This window comes from Scyliorhinus canicula, chromosome 5 (assembly GCF_902713615.1).
Source record: "Scyliorhinus canicula chromosome 5, sScyCan1.1, whole genome shotgun sequence".
In the NCBI taxonomy this organism is placed as follows: Eukaryota; Metazoa; Chordata; class Chondrichthyes; order Carcharhiniformes; family Scyliorhinidae; genus Scyliorhinus; species Scyliorhinus canicula.
In genome coordinates this window covers 102,299,296-102,317,734 of record NC_052150.1, presented here as the reverse complement: position 1 = coordinate 102,317,734, position 18,439 = coordinate 102,299,296, and the positions used below count along the sequence as shown (strand labels likewise).

Here is an 18,439-nt window from a genome sequence, read left to right as displayed (position 1 = left end):
GGATCCATCGCTGTGACAGACATGCAGGCGAAGAACAAGGTCAACAGATGTATAGAACACTATCACTGCAAGTTCTCCAAGTCACTCATCACCCTGACTTGAAAACAACAGCTATTCTTGTCCTGTCGCTGGGTCAAATCCTGGAATTCTCTATTAGAAACACTGTGGGTGATCCTAAATCATCAGCATTTCACCATCACTTCTGTGGAGCAATTTGGAATGGAAATTCGATACGATAGCGATGCGAACAACCCTGAAGTTAAAAACAACTGCTGATTAAAATTGATGACAAGGGTGCTTCCAGACTTTCTTCCACTCACTGCTGTCTTATTTAACGGCAAGCATCTTAGAACATTATCAGAGACTGCCTCGCCAATATAGCTATTTGGTTTTAACCAGTTTGTTATGGGAGAGGTGTTTTCAGAACCCCAAAATGTATCATGGAGTGCAACCAACCTCTCCCTTTAATGGATTGTTGCTTTTGAAGCACACGGCTTGTTCCCCAGGTGTGGTAGTACAATCTATGACACGTGGGTTTTTAAACCAAAACAATGTTTATCCATGAATTCACCTTCACCCTTTAAAATAAACATTGGATCCTTAACACCCCTTACTTCAACGATAACCCCGAAAATAATACAACACATAAAATCCCTCAGAATGTTCCTTCAAACCTCCAAAAGACTTAACACCTTTAAACAGAAACACATCCGGTTAAAGACATTCCTATTGTGAGTTTTAAATCACCCAAATGATTCAGAGATAGTCTTTCATGGCAGAGAACACCTGCAGATCCAGCTCACAGCAAACACAGAAACACCCAAGCTCTTTTCCTCAAAACTGGCTTTTCCTTTCAAACAGCTCACAGCAAACCAGCCAGACACTTTTCAGCTGCTCTCTCAAACTGACACTAAACAAACTCCCAAAAAGCAGAAGTGAGCTCAACTCAGCTACCCCCACCCTCTGACATCACTCAGTACTATGTGCTGCTCCATTCTTAAAGGTACATTGCTTAAATATCTATTTCTTAAAGGTACTGTCACATGACAAGTTCATGACAGCTACGATGTCAGTTGTCTCTACTTTAGGATCTGCAACTAAGTTCACAAGTTTGAGTGAAAGGCTCCAATCTGGAATAGAGTAAGTAAAGAACCCACCCGCTTTTACCTTGCACCATCAGATCTTTTGGCATTTAATCAATCTTGTCCTCTGCCCGATCATAGGCATTCCTTTTTTCTTTCCTGTCCTCCGTCTCCCTTTTCCCAGTCTCCATATCTGCTTATAAACCGCCAAATTTCTAACTAAATCTCAAATTGCTCCAATTTTGATGAAAGGTCAGTGATCTGATACATCAACTGTTTCCTCACTCCTCAGACACTGCCAGACCAACTGGGCAATTTAGAACATTTTCTGCTTTTATAATATGATTCACAGATGCTTTATGAATTTTTGCACCAATTATTTCACTTCAGATACCCAGAAACCATATTGCTGCAAGGTGGCTTCTGAGTAGAAATGGATGGTGCTTCAACATGAATGTACAGTAGATGGTACTGTTTTGCAGACCCAATGTTCCGTTGCCAATCATAAAGGGCTTTAAGGCTGCCACCAATTGGCCTTACAGATGAATGTAAATACTTGGAGACTTTTTTCATCAAGGTATTTTGAAATGGAATGTTGTTTGTATTTTGGAAGATAAATAGAAATATCAAACTAGTCTATTACAACACAAATAGAGTTATCAAATAATTTGAGGTTATTAAATTAATTTGGTGGTATATTACTTGTTAAGCTTCTCAGACCTTTCAATCCAGTTGGGAAATGCTATTCGACAAAGCTATCTACAACTGTCAGCATTTATCTTCCCTTCCTTCCTCTCATATTCCGTATTTCAATATTACAGGTCTCCACCACTTCTTTATACTTGTATCCAATTACATTTCCATTCCAGCCAAAACTCTGTGTTATAGAGATATGTTGTCAACAGAAGCAAAGAGGAGCACAAGTTAATTATTACAGTTGTTGAGAAAACAACTCCTGATTCCACCACTATTATTCAAACCCATTTCGCATACCAAAATGCTTGGAGTGACCAGGATTCACAGAACAACAAACCCACTTCTCTGTACCGATGACAAGGTAAGCTAACAAGAAACTGTTCAACATTTGAAAGTTAGACAACAATATTAGATGCTGCTAAACCACCTAATAATGTCACTCAAAATTTAAATTTCATAACCTAGCTAATCATGCACGTGAATATAGTCCATACAAAAATATCCTTGCCCAGAATTTGTGAAAGACAAGACACGCCATTTGGCCAGCACTTTTGAATCTAGAACCATGGCGTGCATTCCCTAATTAAGGATGGTATTGACCTAAAATAAGAATTTCCACATTCAAATATCAGTGATAGAAATAAAATGTTTATGAATAATACTTGAACTGCCATATCTAATTATATAATTTCTTTACAAAATTCATATTTTGCATTAAAATATCTGAAGCTTCTCAAATTTAGGTTTTAACTTGACCTGCAAGACGCAATCATAATGTAATATATGCATGGTTTTCACATTTAAGGTCTCTCATTCTTTTCACTATAGATTTCAACAGCCTCATACTTCCCCTAACATATTATCCATAGGGAGAATTCCTGGGATAGTGCCCCTTGCACCATGCACACTCTCCTGGTCAGGTGCTTATCACTACGCCCACTTTGTCGAGGCCTTTTCTATTTCAAAAATACATGTTCTTTGAAGAAACAACAAAGACCTCCCATTAATCCCCTGCAGCAATAGCCCACAGAATACATTGGAGACAATAAAAACAGGAAAATCCTTCGGTTCACTAAAAGAACACATCAGCCTCTGATAGAAAGTAGTTTCATTCATGAGTTGTATTCTAGTTGAATGCATACAGCTATTAGGCCAAAAATATTAAAAGTGTCTTGACTGTGGGAACCCAGTTATTTTCTCATATAATGAAACAACTATTGTATTCCAGTGTATTCAGTACTGAGAACAGATTGTTATCTGTCTAATCAACCAATCAATTTCAGCTAGGTCTCTGCCAAGCTGTGAAACATGGCAGGTGTGAGAAAACATATCCAGTACTTTTTCCCCCAAGACTGCGCATGCAGACGCTAAACTAGTTTTGATAGGTACCATTCAATCTAAGTAATGTCCCAATGTTTTGATTGACAAGTAATCCTTCAGTAACAGACATTCATTTGAACAAACCAGGAGGTTGCAGCTTCTCAGAATTAGGAGCCACATGAACCGCAAATGAGGGGTTAAACCCAGAGATAAGAATTCCCTTAAAAATAGAACCTCGTGGCCGAGGTTCTTTGTTCTTGAATTCTTGAACCATCTATCTGTTTGTTGTGTATAGTGATTTATTTTGTGCTTATGCGTGTTGCCATGTGCTTGACTTTTTATGTATTGTTTGACATTTATTCAAGTGTACACCAGTGAGTAATTAACAATAAAGTTGTATTTTTGACACCTCTCACCAACCGGATTACCAACTCTTTTTTTTTTTAAATTTAGAGTACCCAATTTCATTTTTTCCAATTAAGGGCAATTTAGCGTGGGCAATCCACCTATCCTGCACATCTTTTGGGTTGTGAGGGGTGAAACCCACACAAACACGGGGAGAATGTGCAAATTCCACATGGACAGTGACCCAGAGTCGGGATCGAACCTGGGACCACGGCGCCGTGAGGCAGCAGTGCTAACCACTATCCCTCCATGCTGCCCTCTGATTCTTATTCGAAGGTAAAATAAGAGTCCTAATGGCCTTAAAGGGACAAAGTTTGCACGTGGAAGTTGAGCTAAATTCAAGAATTAGCAAGAACCATGCCCGAAACGACCCCCCACTCCTCCGGGGCTGATGCTGCTGGCCTTTTTTCCCTACGTTCTGCCAGGAAATCCAGGATAGGCTGCCACCGCCTGAAAAACTCTGTACTGATCCCCTCAGGGCAAATTTCACCCCTCTCCAATTTGATGAACCCCGCCATATCATTTATCCAGGCCTCCACGCTTGGGGGCCTCGCATTCTTCCACTGAAGAAGAATCCTCCGCCGGGCTATTAGAGACGCAAAGGCCAGAACACCGGCCTCTTTCGGCTCCTGCACTCCGGCTCTACTGCAACCCCAAATATTGTGAGTCCCAGCCTGGCTTGACCCTGGATCCAACCACCCTCGACACCGTGCTTGCTACCCCCTTCCAAAATTCCCCCAGCGCTCGGCATGTCCAGAACATATGGGCATGGTTCGCTGGGCTCCCCGAGCACCTAGTACACCTGTCTGCGCCCCCAAAGAACCTACTCATCCTCGTCCCGGTTATATGAGCCCTATGTAGCACCTTGAACTGTATGAGGCTATGCCTCGCACAAGAAGAGGAGGAGTTCACTCTTTCCAGAGCATCCGCCCACGTCCCCTCCTCAATCTCCTCACCCAGCTCCTCTTCCCATTTACCCTTCAGCTCCTCCACCGAGGCCTCGTCTACCTCCTGCATCACTTGGTCGAAATCCTCCCCCCTCCAACCCACACCCCCGAGAGCACCCTGTCCTGGACCCTACGGTGGGGCAACAGAGGGAACCCCGCCACCTGCCGCCTGGGCAAACGCCCTTACCTGCATATACCTAAAATGTTCCCCGGGGGGGAGCCAAAATTTCCCCCTCAACTCACCCAGGCTCGCAAACTTCCCGTCTACAAACAGGTCCCTTCAACCTCCTAACACCTGCCCTGTTGCCAACTCAGGAACCCGCCATCAATTCTCCCTGGAACAAACCGGTGGTTCCCCCCCCGTATTCGGGGACCCCCATCGAGACCCCCACCTCCCCCATGTGCCGTCTCCATTGCCCCAAATTTTGAGGGTAGCCGCCACCACCGGGCTCGTGGTATACCTCGTTGGAGGGAGCGGCGACGGCGCCGTACCAGCGCCTCCAGGCTCGTGCCGCACAGGACGCCATCTCCATCCTCTTCCATGCTGCCCCTTCCCCGTCCATTACCCCATTATGCACCATCGCTGCGTTGGCAGCCCAATAGTACCCACATAGGTTGGGCAGCAACCCCCCCCACCACCCCCCCCCCCCCCCCCCCCCCCCCCCCCACCCCCCCCCACCCTCCCCCACCCCCCCCCCCCCATCCCTGCCCCGCTCCAAAAACACACTTCTCACCCTCGGGGTCCCGTGCACCCATACAAATCCCGTAATACTCCTGCTGACCCTCCTAAAAAAGGGCCTTTGGGATAAGGATGGGGAGGCACTGGAACAGGAACAAAAACCTCGGGAGCACCGTCATCTTGACTGACTGCACCCTGCTCGCCAGTGACAGCGGCAACATGTCCCATCTTTTAAACTCTTGCTCCACCAGCCTTGTAAGGTTAAGTTTGTGTAGAGCCCCCCAGCTCCTGGCCACCTGGACTCGCAGGTACCTTAGAACTTAGAACAGTACAGCACAGAACAGGCCCTTTGGCCCTCGATGTTGTGCCGAGCAATGATCACCCTACTCAAACGCACGCATCCACCCTATACCCGTAACCCAACAACCCCCCCCCCAACCTTACTTTTTAGGACACTACGGGCAATTTAGCATGGCCAATCCACCTAACGCGCACATCTTTGGGCTGTGGGAGGAAACCGGAGCACCCGGAGGAAACCCACGCACACACGGGGAGGACGTGCAGACTCCGCACAGACAGTGACCCAGCCGGGAATCGAACCTGGGACCCTGGAGCTGTGAAGCATTTATGCTAACCACCATGCTACCGTGCTGCCCACTCCTAAAGCTCCTCTCCGCCCTTTTTAGTGGGAGCCTACCTATCCCCTCCTCCTGATACCCTGGGTGCACGACGAACAGCTCGCTCTTACCCAGGTTAAGCTTGTACCCTGAGAAGTCCCCAAATTCCTTGAGAATCTTCATCACCTCCGGCATTCCCCCCCACTGGGTCCGCCACATATAGCAATAAGTCATCCGCATAAAGCGACACTCGATGCTCCTCCCCACCCCGCACCAGTTCCTCGACTCCCTCAACGCCATGGCCAGGGGTTCGACTGCCAACGCAAAGAGCAAGGGGGACAAGGGACACCACTGTCTCATCCCTCGGTATAACCGAAAGTAATCCGATCTCCTCCTATTCGTGGCCACGCTCGCCATCGGGGCCTCATAACAACCTCACCCATCTGACAAACCCTTCCCCAAACCTTTCCAGCACCTCCCACAAGTACCCCCACTCAACCCTATCAAAGGCCTTCTCCGCTTCCCCCGCTACCGCCGGCATCATTATAACATTCAAGAGCCTCCGTATGTTGGTGTTCAGCTGCCTTCCCTTCACGAACCCAGTCTGGTCCTCGTGGATGACCCACGGCACACAGTCCTCTATCCTTGTGGCCAAGATCTTCGCCAACAGCTTGGCGTCTACATTTAACAGCGAGATCGGCCTGTATGATCCACACGGCAGGGGGTCCTTGTCCCGCATCGTCCCAGTTCGGGGCTTATACGTTCACCAGCACCACCCGCTCCCCCTGCAGCTTGCCGCTCACCATCACATACCTCCCGCCGCTGTCCGCCACCACATTTGACGCCTCAAACGACACCCTCTTTCCCACCAGGATCGCCACCCCCCCGATTTTTTGCATCCAGCCCTGAATGAAACACTTAGCCTACCCATCCCTTCCTCAGTCTAACCTGGTCCGCCACCGTCAGGCGAGTCTCCTGAAGCATGGCCATGTTCGCCTTCAGCCCCTTCAGGTGCGTAAACACATGGGCCCGCTTGACCGGCCCATTTAGTCCCCTCACATTCCAAGTTATCAGCCGGATCAGGGGGCTCCCTGCCCCCCCCCCCCCGCCGACTAGCCATAACCCTTCCCCTGCCCGCCACTGGCCAGCGCTCCTGCTCGGCCCATTCCCCACGGCGGCAAACCCCCATCTCGACCCCCCCTGCATACTCCAGCTCCTTCCTGGCCATTCCAGCAGCAACCCGGTACCCCCTCCCCCCCAAGCTAGGACCCCTCCTAGCCGCGTTACTACCTCCATAGTACTTCCGTAAGCCAGCTGACTCCTGCTGACTCCGGCAACTCCCGCCACTCCTCTGACCCCTCCCAGTGTGGGGCTACCCCTCCTCCCCATTGCCCACCAGCAGGCTCTCCTCCGCCCCCTCCCGCTCTCACGCGGGAAAAAAGCCCACGCTTCTCAGCTCCGCCCCCGCCCCCATCAACCCTCAGCGCAGGAAAAAACCCGCGCTTTCCACCTGCCCGACCCCGCCTCCTCTAAGGCAGCTCCCATTGTCGGCCCAAGCCCCTCGCGGGGCGCCAGCCCCCTTCCCACCATCAGCTCCCCACACTGCAAGTCTACCCCCCGCCTCGAGCCCATCCACCGAACCCACGCAAAAAGACAGTGCCCCACCCGCTCTGAAAACAACACAGAACCAGCATTAAACAGAATGCCCTCCCTCAGAAAATAACAGTTACATACAGACCCCCAGACCCAACCCTCAGTTTGAGTCCAACTTCTCGGCCTGCACAAAGGCCCACGCCTCCTCCGGGGGCTCGAAGTAAAAGTGTCAGTCCTTGTAGGTGACCCACAAACGCGCTGGCTGCAACATGCCAAACTTCACTCCTTTTCTGTGTAGCACCGCCTTCGTCCGGTTGTACCCGGCCCTCCGCTTAGCCACCTCCGCACACCAGTCCTGGTAGATCCGCACCACCCCGTTCTCCCACCTGCTACTCCGCTCCTTCTTGGCCCACCTGAGCACACACTCCCAGTCAACGAACCGGTGGAACCGCACCAGCACCGCCCGTGACAGCTCATTCGGCTTGGGCCTCCTTGCCAGTATTCGGTGGGCCCCCTCCAGCTCCAGGGGCCCCTGGAAGGACCTAGCTCCCATCAGAGAATTCAGCAGGACGACCACGTAGGCCCCCAGGTCTGACCCTTCCAGCAGGCCCAGGATCCGCAAATGTTTCCGCCTCGACCGGTTCTCCATCTCCTCGAACCACTCCTGCCACTTTTTATGGAGCGCCTCATGCATCTCCACCTTTACCGCGAGGGCTGAGGCCTCACCCTCTCTTTCAGAGGCCTGCTGTCGGATCTCCCGGATTGCAACCCCCTGGGCTGTCTGAGTCTCCAGCAGCTTGTCGATGGAAGCCTTCAACGGCTCCAGCAGCTCCGCTTTGAGCTCCCGAAAGCAGCGCTGGAGAGTCTCCTGCTGCTCCTGCGCCCACTGCCTCCATGCCTCTAGGTCTCCGCCGGCCGCCATCTTGTGCTTCTTCCCTCGCTTTTTCTTTGGCGCTACCACCGCTATCTTGCTCGCCCCACTCCCGGTCCAGGCCATAGACCGATGGGAACTGCTGCTGACTCCTTCCCACGTCGGGAATCGTCGAATAAGTACCGCTGGGGGCCCTAAAAAGAGCCCAAAAGTCCGTTCCTGGCGGGAGCTGCCGAACATGCGGCTTAGCTCCGCATAGCCGCAATCGGAGGTTTTCCACTCTGACCATTTCTAATCTCAGCATCCATTTGTTCGAATACCAATTGCCTCAATATGTTTGCCTGCATTAAAAGGTACGCAATAATGTGAATTTCGTACCTTAATTTAACAGGAACATAGGACTAAGGAACAGGATTATACCATTTAGCCCTTCAAGCCTGTTCCACCATTCAAGATCATGTTTGATCTGGCTTTGCTTTGCCATGCTTTGCATTGGTTTTACTTTATCATCTGACATCCATAACCCTCGAGTCTCTTGGCTATCAAAAATCTGTCCAATTCTTCTTTGAATAAATTCAATGACGCAGACCCTCATGGCCTTCTGGGGGAAGATAATTCCACATACTTATAAACCCTTTGAGACAAAAATATTCTCATCTCCATCTTAAATGGTATTGAAAGCCAATAAATCCCATGCGCCTGATAATCTACATCCAAGAGTATTTGGCCCTTGGAAGTGGCCCTAGAAGCAGAAGATGCACTGGTGATAATTTTCCATGATTCCGTCGACTCTGGAACAGTTCCTACAGATTGGAGGATAACTAATGTAACCCCACAATTTAAAAAGGGAGGTAGAGAAAACAGGACCAGTCATCGTGACCATTATAAAAGATTTAACAGCAGAGCACTTGGAAAACAGTGGCCGGATCGGGCAGTGTCAGCGTGGAATTACGAAAGAAAAATCATGCTGGATAATTCTACTGGGGTTCTTTGAGGATGTAACCAGCAGAATTGATGAGGGAGTCAGCGGATGTGGTTTATTTAGTCTTTCAGAAGGCTTTCAACAAAGTCCCAAGTAGGAGATTAGCATATAAAATTAAAGAGCATGGGATTGGGGTTAGTGTACTGAGTTGAATAGAAAACTGGTTGGCAAGCAGGAAACAGAGTAGGAACAACCAGGTCTTTTTCCAAGAGGCAGGCAGCGACTTGTGGGGTACCACAAGGATCAGTGCTAGGATCTCAACTATTCACAATATATATATTAATGATTTAGATGAAGGAACTAAATGTAATAGCCCCAAATTTGTAGATGACACATAGCTGGGTGGAAAGATGAATTGTGAGGAGGTTGCAGAAATCCTTTAGTGTGATTTGGACAAGATGCGCCAGTGGGCAGTGCATGGTAAATGTGGTTAAATGGGGATAAATGTGAGGTTATCCACTTTGTTGGCAAAAACAGGAAAGCAGGTTATGATCTGAATGGCAATAGATTGAGAGAGGGGAATATGCAACAAGACTTGGTTGTTCTTGTTCACCAATCAGGGGCTTGTTTAGCACAGGGCTAAATCGCTGGCTTTGAAAGCAGACCAAGGCAGGCCGGCAGCACGGTTCAATTCCCGTACCAGCCTCCCCGAACAGGCGCTGGAATGTGGCGACTCGGAGCTTTTCACAGTAACTTCATTAGAAGCCTACTTGCGACAATAAACGATTTTCATTTTCATATGGGCAGCACGGTAGCATAGTGGTTAGCACAATTGCTTCACAGCTCCAGGGTCCCAGGTTCGATTCCCGGCTTGGGTCACTGTCTGTGCGGAGTCTGCACTTTCTCCCCGTGTGTGCGTGGGTTTCCTCCGGGTGCTCCGGTTTCCTCCCACAGTCCAAAGATGTGCAGGTTAGGTGGATTGGCCATGATAAATTGCCCATAGTGTCCAAAATTGCCCTTAGTGTTGGGTGGGGTTACTGGGTTATGGGCTAGGGTCGAGGTGTTGACCTTGGGTAGGGTGCTCTTTCCAAGAGACGGTGCAGACTCGATGGGCCGAATGGCCTCCTTCTGCAATGTACATTCTATGAATATCGCTGAAATAAAGCATGCAGGTGCAATAAGCAGTAAAGGTGGTAAATGGTATGTTGGCCTTCAAAGCAGAGAATCCAACTACAAGAACAGGCATGTCTTGCTGCAGTTACAGAGGACCTTCATGAGACCACACTTTTTGAATATTGCGTGCAGATTACGGAGTTGGATGATCAGCCATAATCCGTGACAGAGCAGGCTTCAAGGGCCAAATGTCCTCCTCCTATTTTCTATGTTAAACTGTGTCTCTCCTTCAAGTGGAAACATCCCACCAGTATCTACCCCATCAAATCCCTTCATGATCTTATATGTTTCAGTAAGATCACCTCCCATTCTTCTAAACTCCAATGAATATAGGCTCAACCTGTTCAACCTTTCTTGAGAAGGTAAACCGCTCATCCAGAATGAGTCAAGTGAACATTCCGTGAACTAATTCTAATCGCACTTGTATATTTTTCAAACAAGGACACCAAAATTATACACACTACTCCAGATGAGGTCTCCGTGCTCTGTACAGCTGCACAAAACGTCCTTTCTTTTTTATTCCATTCTTACAATACATACCAACATTCCATTTGCTTTCCCAATCACCTACCTGTTTATTAATTTTTTGTGATTCACATACCAGGAGACCCAGAACCCGCTGTACCACTGAGTTCATAGAATGAAGCAGAAGGAGGCCATTCGGCCCTCTGAAAGAGCCAGTACCCAAGTCCACTATCCCATCCATCCCACCCTATCCCCGTAACCTAAACTGCACATCTCTGGACACTAAGGGGCAATTTAGCATGGCCAATCGCCGTAACGTACACATAGTTGGTTCTGCAATTTCTCTCCATTTAAATAGCATACTGTGTTTCTTCTTACCAAAGTAGACAAGTTCACATTTTCCAACACTATTCATCTGCTAATTATAGCCCACACTGGGAACAGGGAAAGTGACTTCAGGAATTGTGTTCTAGATTAAGAGCAGAGATTCAAAGCTGACATGTTTCAAAGTAAATAAAACAAAATTGGTGGGAAGTGGGGTGGGAGAGTGCGTGCTACAAACACAATTCAAGTTTGTCCGAGCATTGAAATGCATAAAATGAAAGCAAAGTTTGACTTGAATTAGAAATGTGGAACAGGTTCAAAATTAACAAGTCTGAAGCAAAATAACAATGCCTTTTGCCCCCTTCCAGTTGACACATGGAAAATGCACCCAGCAAAGCAGTTAAGTGTGCATTAATACCTTCAAAGAAAATTGTATAGTTCTTGAAGGAAAAGGACAGAAAATTGTAGAAATGATATGCTGTGACAGTGCTTCCAGTCTTTTGCCATAAGTGCCAGAGAAATATGCCCATTTGTCTGGAGGCTCCAATCAGCCACAAAAATAAGGGACCAGAAGGAAACCTTCTGAGTTGCTTGACCAAATGTTTAAAGTAGAAACTGAAATTATCAAATATGGAACATGCCAAAACATTCATTTTAATTGAGGAAATATTTTGCCTCTGTAATGTTTTAACTTAGTCTGTTTTTCCTCCCAAATCTGCTGTGCATTTTCAGCATGTGCTGTTTATACTTCAGGTTTCCAATATTTGCAGGTTTTTTCTTTTACCAATACATTGGTGTCACTTTATTGGCAGATGGGTGGGGAAGGCAGTGAGGAGGCAACTTGGGAGCATAGTCAATAGGATTAAAATAGCAGACATGCATCCTTATCCTGAATTCAAAGTCTTGAATAGGGGATTCATGCAAAACCTCCTTTTATGCCAGCTTGAACAGTGCACACATCTTGAGATATTGTTGACTGAGACAGGCGACTTTCTTCAATTACTAATGTACTTCCATTGTTTGGCAACCAAGTGCAGTTTCAAAAAATTCAATTAAAGGAATTCATTTATTATCCTGTCTCAATCTCCTTCAACATGATTAAAATAAGCAATACAATATGAAAGGAACTTTTAGCTTTAAAGGACTATCAAAAGCATTTGATAAATAAATTGAGAGATCAAAACAGTTACCTTTCCCGAGTTTAATCTCTGAACTCTTGTTTCACAAACTTTCTTCACAAACAGTAAGCTGTTTATCTGATTCTTTATAGTGCTTATATCTGAAAATAAAGTTACAACAGTTATGCAAAACTTGGTTAAGTCAACTCAGTTGTCTATTTTCTTTTACTATCTAATACATTTGATATCTTATAAAACAATAAACAAAAATATGCAAATAAAAATATACAGAAATTATATACAGACTTACCAAAACACTTATACCTTATGTTACAACTAGGAAGGATTGAATTTTTAAAAATAAATTTAGAGTACCCAACTATTTTTCTTTTCCAATTGAGGGGCAATTTAGCGTGTCCAATTCACCTACCCAGCACATATTTTTAGGTTGTGGGGGGTGACAGCAACTCAGACACGGAGAGAATGTGCAAACTCCACACAGTCACACAGGGTCGGGATCGAATCAGGGTCCTTCCCGCAGTGCGGCAGCAGTGCTAACCACTGCGCCACCATGCTGCCCTAGGAAGGATTGAATTGACAGTACCATTCCTTATTTTTATTATTATAAGGGGGGTCAATGGCGAGGTCATTCCCAGTTTGTTGCTCATTCCCAATTGCCATACTTACCTGGTCTGGCCTACATGTGACTCCAGGTCCACAACAATGTGGTTGCCTCTTAACTGCCCTCCATAATGACATGGCGAGCCATACAATTAAAAGGTAAAGGATGGGCAACAGATTGGCCATGTCAGTGACGCCCACAGCCCACAAAAGAATAAAAATCTCATCGAAAAGATTTTTTTTTTTTAAAGTGCGGATCACAACCTACGGGTGGGTCACGGACAGATGTCAGTTGGGTTGCGGCGTCCCTGATCATAAGAGAAGTATGTAGCCCAATCCATCACACAAACCAGCCTCCCATCCATCGACTATCTATAATACCCGCTGCCTCGGAAAGGCAGCCAACATAATCAAGGACCCCACGCACGCCGGATATACTCTCCTCCACCTTCTTCCATCAGGAAAAAGATACCAAAGCTTGAGGTCACGTACCAACCCACTCAAGAACAGCTTCTTCCTGACTGCCATCAGACGTTTGAATGGACCTATCTCGTATTAAGTTGATCTTTTCTCTACACCTTGCTATAACTGTAATTATATTCTGCAGGCTCTCCTTCCTTCCCTATGTACGCATTATTTGTACAGCATGCAAGAAACAATACTTTTCACTGTATACTAATACATGTGACAACAATAAATCAAATCAAAGTGCCCAATGGCTACTACCAGCATTTTTATGGAGAATAGTGGCTGCTGCACCTTTTAAATGAGAACAAATGAGGTTGTGTGCAGTCTTCTGACCGCAAGCAGCAGTGAGGTCAGGCATCCCTCACTTTCACTTGACAGCAAGCACGCTGTATGTACATTCTTTTGGCACCGAATCATGGAGGGGAGCTTCTTCCATTCTCTAGCTGCTAGTAAGCAAGGAAAGAAGACTGTGAAGATGAATCATTTTGTTACAAGAATGAGGCAGCCAGAGACATAAATAGGTAATGTGCCTACTGGACTGGATCTCACATCTAAATCTGCTGGAGAAAGCTACTCAGCAGAGTCTACAGCAGATCAGAGAAGTGCTAGTGTTAGCTCTGCAGAGGTCCGGGGCCTCAGATTAACAGCCTACAAAGAAGAAACTTAACTCTGGTACAAAGTAGTATAACAATGATTTCTTGAGGTATGGTTCTGTCAATTATGCCTATGCAAATAAGGATGCAAAGCCCGTGAGTTATATGTAGCGAAGTACTGGAAAATAAGAGAAGTGTCGGATTTTGAAAGACAAGTGGTGGGTGAAAACTCCTTTGAGGTTGAGACCCCAGTCAGTTATTAACTTAACTTACAGCTGACTCCAAATGAAAAGACTACACTGCTGTAACTGATCTGTGACGGCACATTAAAAACACAGCAAACGCCCAAAAGACAGTCAGCATTCTGGAGTAGCATCTTCCAGGACTATCCAGTGTTGAGTAAAACAAGCATTTTGTTGCAATTGCCCTTCATGATGACCTACATGTGCCAGTTTGGTTTTTCCATGTCACAAAGATGAAGATGGCACAAAGGAACTGACTGAAATCTGCATTTTATATGCACATTGCCCTCTCCTTCTGTGAACCTGACTGGAGTGAGATCCTGAGGACCAAGCAGGCTCTTCTTTCTTATTAAAGGTTAGCGAACGTGGCATGTGTCGTGCAGATTGGCCAGCGTGGGTCCTGAAGGTCGGCCGGTTAGCAAAATTGAGTCCCAGGAAAAAAGGTTTGATAAACATTGCTCTAGATGGTGGTGGTGGGCTATCCTCTTGGACTGCTACATCCATCTGGTGTAGGTATAATTAAAGTGCTGATAGGAAGAGAGCTTCAGGACTTTCACCCAATGACAGTGAAGGAATGGCAATATAGTTCCAAGTCAGGATGGAGTGGTGGTCTTTCCACATTTGCTGCCCTTGCCCTTGTGGATAGTAAAAGTTGTAGTTTTCAAAGGTGCTATTGAAGCCGCCTTGGCAAGTTGCTGTAATGCATGTTGTAGATAGTATACACTACTGCCAGAATGAACCGGTGGTGGAGAGTGAATATTTAGGTAAGTTCTACTACAGCTGTACAGAGCCTTAGTGAAATAATGCATGGAGTAGTGTGCAGTTTTGATCTCCTTATTTAAAATAATATACAACTGCTTTAGAAGCAGTTTAGCGAAGGATCACTGGGCTCATTCCTGGGATGAAGGAGTTGTCTTATGAAGATGGATTGAACAAGTTAGCTCTATACTTATTGGAGTTTAGAAGAATGAGAGGTGATCTTATTAAAACGTTCAAGATCCTGAGGAAACTTGTTCCGCTCCCGGCTGCTGTTGAATCCTGGATTGATAGTTCCAAAATCTTCTTGAAACCGTGAAGGAAAGCTACCTGAACAAATTCAGAGGAGTCCGTTGATGAATGTCTAATACAAAGAATAAAATATTTTTTCAAACAAGAAAGTGAATTATCTTCCACCAGTCAAAGGTTGGAAAGATGGCAATACCAACAGAAGACGACAATTCAAATTTCCACGATTTCTTTACAGACACAAATCAAAGAAGAGCTTGACACAATGGCTTCTTGCTTGGGACTGGCACAGTTGCAAATGGTTTTCTTCCAATGAATTCCTGAGCATTCACTTGATGCTTCTCACCAAACTCTATCACCCCCTGACACACCCAAGCACCACATTTAAATTCACTATTTCTTCAACTGCAGAACTTTCTTCAACTGCAGAGCAAACAAATTTGTTTCCTAAATCAGTCTTCCAGTAGCACTTGCGTTAAACTTTCACTTTATTGATTAGTTAACGACGGTCACACTAGCCACGCAAACGACTTCTCAGAGAGCTTCAGATCCCAGTCTTCTCTCTCAAACGCCCACTGATCTCTCTCTCTACTTCTGCCCTTTTCTGTCATTAGATCACTGTTGCTAGACAGCAAAAAAGCTTTTTCCTACTTTTTGTTTTGTTTCCCAAACCACTGAACTTCCAACTCCTTTTAACCCATCGGTTACATTTCAGGTTTCTAAAACCTCATTAAAAATATATGTACACAAACAAGCCAAAAAGACCCGAAACGTTTCAATTATAAGTTTACCCAGACAGTCAGGTTCATAACAAACCTAAATGAAGCAAACCATTTTTACCTTTCTTAACACAGAAATGTATATACAAATTGAACTTTAAATTATACATTGTTCATAACAGGTGGATACCCAGAGGATACCTCTCGAAAGGGAGCTAAAACTAGGCAAAGTGGTTCAAAAATAAGAGGTTGAAAATAAGAATGTCCCCAGATCACGATGATTTCAAAGTAATACCTGTTTCTGTAAGGGATGCAAACCTACTGTCTTTGTTAAAAAGGGTTTTTGACTTACGGATGTTGTTCTGAAAGGTACTAAGGGTTATCTATAGAGTACTGTATCTTTGGGAGGAATATTTGTGTTGATTGTTGATAAGATGTTTACTGTGTGTGTTTATAAAATATTAACTGGATTCATAGAATAAACATTGTTTTTGTTTAAACATACTTTAGATCTCTGTTGCATCACACCTGTAAAGTGGGCCCTTCTGCTCCCCATAACCAAAATCTATTAAAAGTTGTGGGTCAGGTGAACTCCATGGTATACTTTGGAGTTCTCTAAACCCCTGGCCCATAATACCAGTTAGAGCATCATTAATGAATGTTCAGATTACTGCTTCAAAAGGTCATTGGGCACGATTCTCCCAAAAGGGAACAAAGTCTCCCAGCGAACGTGTTTAGCCACTTGTTTCCCGGCACTCTTGCATTGAATAAGGGGCCTGAAACGGGGGTCGTGCAACCGAGGCCGCACATGGTCCCATTTTGTACAGTGGGGAGTTCAGCTCACTGAAACTCCCCATTGTAGTGAGAGATCGAATGGCATCCCGATTTCCGAGGCCCCCGAAACAATCCCCAACCTCCTCCCCGAACGCAATATGGGAGGGTCTCCGCGCCCCCACACCCACGCCGGGCAACCCAGCCCGATCGTGCACGCAAAAAATGCCAGCTTGGCAGTGTCCATGCCAGTTGGCAGTGCCACCTAGGCCCCTTGGCAGTGCCAGGCTACCATCCACGTGGTACTTTCTGGGTATCCAGGTGGCACCAGCAGTGCCAGGGCACCAGCCTGCCCAAAGAGCATGCAGCTGGGTAGGGGCCTCCGATCCCCTGGGAGTACCCTCCCTTTCCGTCTGGTTCCCATAGGGACCAGTGCTGAACGGCATTCATCCAAGGTCTCTGAGGCGATGGGGTTGAATCGCAAAATATATGTCAGGAATCTGCACATTAGAGTAAAGCTTACTACCTCGCACTAATATACAGATTTGCCAAAAAGTGATCCTGCCCATTGTAGGTGGGGTTTACATCGCAATGTCTCGTGAGATTGCGTTAAATCTAGTGAGGCGTTGCGAGCTGGGTAGGTCCCGGGAGCGGAATGTCCGTGCTTTCAACGGCCACGCTGTGCCACGCGGCGAGCTACTTTTCCGGTGCAGCATGGGTTCACGCCCGATGTCTTAAATTTCTGAGCACAGTAAGAAGTCTTACAACACCAGGTTAAAGTCCAACATGCTTGTTTCAAACACTAGCTTTCGGAGCACTGCTCCTTCCTCAGGTGAATGGAGTGGGCACGGAGCACTGCTCCTTCCTCAGATTCACCTGAGGAAGGAGCAATGCTTCGAAAGCCAGTGTTTGAAACAAACATGCTGGACTTTAACCTGGTGTTGTAAGACTTCTTACTGTGCTCACTCCAGTCCAACGCCGGCATCTCCACATCATGGCTACCATTAAATTTCAGAGGTTTCAACTGAGACCAAATGAAAGAAACGAGGCAGGCATCTTCAAATCCTTTCTTCAATGCAGATCAGTGAAGCTACCAAGGGAATGATCTGCAATACTGATGTGATTTGCAGCGATTTAGACTCGGTCTATCTTGTCACAGTGACAATAAGCATGCCAGAAAGTAGAAAGGACGAGCCAACTTTGCACCCTCGTTGTGACTTGATCAATTGTGGAGCTCTTCTAATTAATCAACGCAACAAGGTATAAAGCCACCAGAATACTAGCTGATTTTATCAGAAACAGAGCTCATGAAAGCGCTTTCTACTTAAGCCCACACCTCCACCCTATTCCAGTAACCCAACCTAACCTTTTCGACACTAAGGGGCAATTTAGCATAGCCAATCCACCCAACCATCACATCTTTGGGTCGTGGGGGGGGAACCGGAGCACCCAGAAGAAACCCACGCAGATTAAGGGAGAAAGTCTAAACTCTACACAGAAAGTCACCCTGTGTCACCGTCCTGCAATAATGGAATTACTTTGGAAAAGTGCATTAATAGTACATGATAGAAAATAGAAGAAGTAGGTGATTCAGCCCTTCGAGTCTGCTCTGCCACTCATTATAATCATGGCTGATCATCATGTTCAATACCCTGATCCCACCCTCTCCCCATATCCCTAGATCCCTTCAGCCCCAAGAGAGATATCTAATTCTTCCTTGAAATCACACAATGTTTTGGCCTCAACTACTTTCTGTGGTAGTGAATTCCACAGATTCAGCACCCTCTGGGTGTAGAAAGTTCTCCTCA

General features: G+C 46.2%; 1 protein-coding gene across 1 annotated transcript in view; it reads right to left on the bottom strand.

The window, feature by feature from the left end:
- snx13 (sorting nexin 13) overlaps positions 1-18,439 on the bottom strand; it is a 115,954-nt gene that overhangs the window by 67,802 nt on the left and 29,713 nt on the right. The window contains 1 exon segment of the mRNA XM_038797464.1: positions 12,285-12,373. Coding sequence (XP_038653392.1) covers positions 12,285-12,373 — 89 coding nt within the window.